Below are 3,622 nucleotides of genomic sequence, written 5' to 3'. Positions count from 1 at the left end.
CAATAGCCTATGCCAACGCCCCCTATTTCATAGCATTAGGCATTTTGCCACGAACCGCTGCGTTCATGGCATTAACTTATAGCAACAAACATCCCACTCGTGGTGATAAATAGTTATGGCAACGATCATTTTTTTTTGTAGCGAGAAGCTACTGCGATAATTTAACCTTTTCATGGTGATACTCTATTTCAACAAAATTCAGTTTTGTGGCCTATCGCAATCATAGAAAAAACAGCCATTAAATTACAAAACTCAAAACCATACGTATAATATGTCGGTTCATACAAATCAAAATTCTCATCGCAAATATCCATCAAATGAATCTCAAGTAAAATGTAGCCATCCTAATTAAGTGTGTAAGAATAAACTGTCCATGATGTACAGTATAGTACATCACTATCTTGGTTCCTGAAATCTCTAATGTAGGTGCGTTTTTCCCATTACTTGTACCCTCTCCGCTATTTCTTTGGTTCCTGCGATCAAGAAATGGAAAAACAAATTAGCCAACTGAATATTAAGAGAAAGCAAGCCAAGTTCTGTCAACAATATTCCATGAGATTGGACAAAAGCAATTGTATAGGAAAACTAGCATCAAGTGTATAGGAACTAGCATCAAGTGTCCAGCAAATATTCAGAGTAAAAGTAATTGTAACGCAATATTCTTGTTTCATCTCAGAAATATGCCAAGAACATAACAAGGACAAAAAACTAGCATCAAGTGTCCAGCAAATACATTTGGTACATGAGGCTAAGTTACTAATTAGTGAAGAGATTGGACAGAAGTATTGCTACTACAAGCCTATATTCTGAGCATACTGGGAAGGCAAACTACCAAGCACACATAAGTGTGTCTTTTTATAGAAATTTAAGAACTCACGACAAACAACTGGAGCAATTTGCACTGGGTACGAAGCCCACAACAGAGCAAGCATTCAGACGAGGAAATCATAGAAATTAAGTAACGGTAAAATTCATATATGGTTGTGACTTGCCATTGCTTTGTAAAATCTAGAATTATAGCAAATGCTAGAGATGGCTTAAGTGACGTAAACAATTTACCAATCTGGGTTGTCCACGTTTGTGTATGTATGATGTTATACTTTCAATCCCTGTGAAGACAATAGAGCTTTTCCTTACTACACACAAAAACAATGAAGGGACCTAGCATTAACAAAACATTGAAGTTGTGAACCATTCAGATAGGTGCAACATGTAAGGATGTTGTGTACCAGCAACATGCTCCGTAGAATTCATCGTTGCCTTGTGCAGGTAATATCAGAATTTGAGTCAGTTTCAGAAAGACACAAAATATGTAAAGAAGGCATAAAATGAAATAAGTTTTCCTACAGATGCAAAGGAATCGCATGTCTAAGTAGTAATGGAAGAGATTAGTTCGCACTACATTTGCTGGAAGTGTGAGGACAGTGAAAAACGAGAAACCACGGTGGTACTTTGTTCATGATTTCATTTATATCAGTTCATGGCACCAACCCCTCACAGTGGCAACTGTCAACATTCCTGTTTACAATATAGGTATAGTTCAGGTGATAACTATATTAGCAGACCATGAAGGATGAACATGGAATGGAACATATGAAAGCTACCGAATGAAGGAAGAATGTGTGTGCAGCAAATAAGATAATTGTACTTTATACTTGAAACACAAGGATGTAAACCTGTAAACATATGAATTTAAAATAATAGATGCATATGGGAATAAACACTAGGACACGATATTTGGCAGAAGCATCCCTCCATACAGGAACTCTGCTAAATCCAGAAAAATGTCCAAAAGAAGCTCGAAATGGCCAACATCGTTTGCATCAACAACGAATCAAAGTATCGTTGTCTACGATCAAGCAATGCTCAGCCGGGATGCCTCAAATTACAAAACACTACTACAATTTATGGTTGAAAGACAACCGAAGGATATTATCGATTACTGTAATTTATGCAATAACTTGAGTGACCCCAGAATATGCAAAGCAACCAAATGAAGGAAATATTTTATTGGTATAGCTATTGAACATGGCTTGGTTGAAAAATCTGAAAGTAACTGTGGATGCTTATGAAAACTACAAGCCAGGACATGATATTCAATAGAATCAGACCTGCTTAGAGAAACATGAGCTGGATCCACAAAAATCAAAAGAAAGAACTGACACCATTTTATTTGCTACTAACTAAATAGAAAGTGCGTGAACATTCGTAAATAATTTCTCCTGTTTTCATCATTTAGCCAATTGGCATTTTTGTTAGGTCTTGGTCATGCTAGATGCTTGACCAAGTCTACTTCACATTGCTTCTCAACTTCTTTATGGCTTCTAATATATGCACATATTACATGACACATATTTGCTAATGTCCAATGTTAGTTTTTTTATCATCAGACATGTCTCACGGGTAAACATAAAATAAAAATACATGACACATATTCTGCGTATATGATCAAATTCCCCCAAAATTGTCAGAGGAAAATCAAGATAGACTCAAGTCTATAAATGGTATAGCAAAACCCAAACAAATCAGAACTCTCACCACATTTACTATGCTTGGCACGATCAGAGTGACTACAGCTTCTGCACAGCATTGAGCGCATTAACAAACAGAAGTCTACTGATCTGGTCAAGAAATTAGCAAAGTTAGAGCCACCAAGGCAAAAGCAAAATACAGAATACTGCCACAGTTCGCGCCAGATGAGTTAGGGCGATCCACAGTACTTCAGGTGTACTTCGTATTATGCGCGAGGGCATCTATCTCAGGATCGCCAAAACACATCTCATGCGCAACTTATATTACCTAAATGATCTGGAACAAATAGCAAACTAAATAGGTCTGAGTTAACTCACGCTATTATAGAGTAATCAAAAGCAGACCACATGATAGATCGCGGGATCGACGAGGTATTGGCAAGCCTGGTCGTGGTCGCGGCCGCCATAGATATGCTCGCCGTGGCCGAGGCAATGGACAGCATCGACGACAGCACGTCGAGCATGGATTGTAAAGGGGCCATGCCGTTGGCGATTTAGTTCTAGTAGGAGATTGGGAACGGGGCGATTGGGATTTGAGAGCTGCACATCTAAGCAGTGGAGATTGGGAGAAAGGATTTAACCTGAGATGTTGGTGTGGTTCGCTGGGTCGACGCCGTCATGACGTACGCCGTGAGCGCCGCTCAACCAAGAACAACAGCTCAGATCCGATCTGTGTATGACGCCGTGATTTTGTTTAGAGATGTGACCCGGAATGAGAAAATATATAATAGGTGTTTAGCGGGAAAGTTTAATAGGCGCTAAATTTCGGAGAGAGGCTAACTTTGGTGGGAACCAAAAATTTTGGATGGTAACAAAATAAGGGTGTTTAGCGGGAGGTTAAAAGAATTGGCGCAAAATACAATAGGTGGTGGGAAAGTAAAAAAAATGGAGGGAATGGTTAAAATAATGAATTATATTGGAAAAATAATATTTCAAACCAATATCAAGTATATATGCTGCTAATAATAATGTAACTAATTTTTTTTGTAAAAAGTTATTTCTTGGTGAAAAAACACCAGATCGGAGAATCGCGGAGGGGCGACCTGGGTGGGCTTTAGGTGTGGGCTAGGCCGTCACAGATCTATGACGGG

The 3,622-nt window shown here is 38.7% G+C and overlaps 1 protein-coding gene across 4 annotated transcripts; it reads right to left on the bottom strand.

Moving 5' to 3' along the window:
• Positions 1–223: 223 nt before the first annotated feature.
• Positions 224–3,236, bottom strand: LOC127317998 (uncharacterized). Of its 4 annotated transcripts, none has more exons than XR_007861610.1 (5): positions 2,850–3,236; positions 2,539–2,621; positions 1,230–1,518; positions 1,060–1,136; positions 224–473 (listed from the first exon to the last, which is right to left on the bottom strand). XR_007861610.1 is itself a non-coding variant. In XM_051348607.1 (5 exons), the coding sequence occupies exons 1-4, from the start codon at positions 3,011–3,013 to the stop codon at positions 1,103–1,105; spliced, it is 312 nt and encodes a 103-aa protein (XP_051204567.1). In that variant the 5' UTR covers positions 3,014–3,236; the 3' UTR covers positions 224–473; positions 1,060–1,102. The 4 variants fall into 4 exon arrangements, 1 of the variants encoding a protein (XP_051204567.1); XR_007861609.1 differs by having other exon boundaries at positions 1,230–1,260; positions 2,539–2,616; XR_007861608.1 differs by having other exon boundaries at positions 1,230–1,260; positions 3,113–3,236.
• Positions 3,237–3,622: the final 386 nt, after the last annotated feature.

The sequence above is a fragment of the Lolium perenne genome, chromosome 7 (assembly GCF_019359855.2).
Source record: "Lolium perenne isolate Kyuss_39 chromosome 7, Kyuss_2.0, whole genome shotgun sequence".
Taxonomy (NCBI): domain Eukaryota; kingdom Viridiplantae; phylum Streptophyta; class Magnoliopsida; order Poales; family Poaceae; genus Lolium; species Lolium perenne.
The sequence above is the reverse complement of the archived record's forward strand: the minus strand, read 5'-3'. Positions and strand labels throughout refer to the sequence as shown.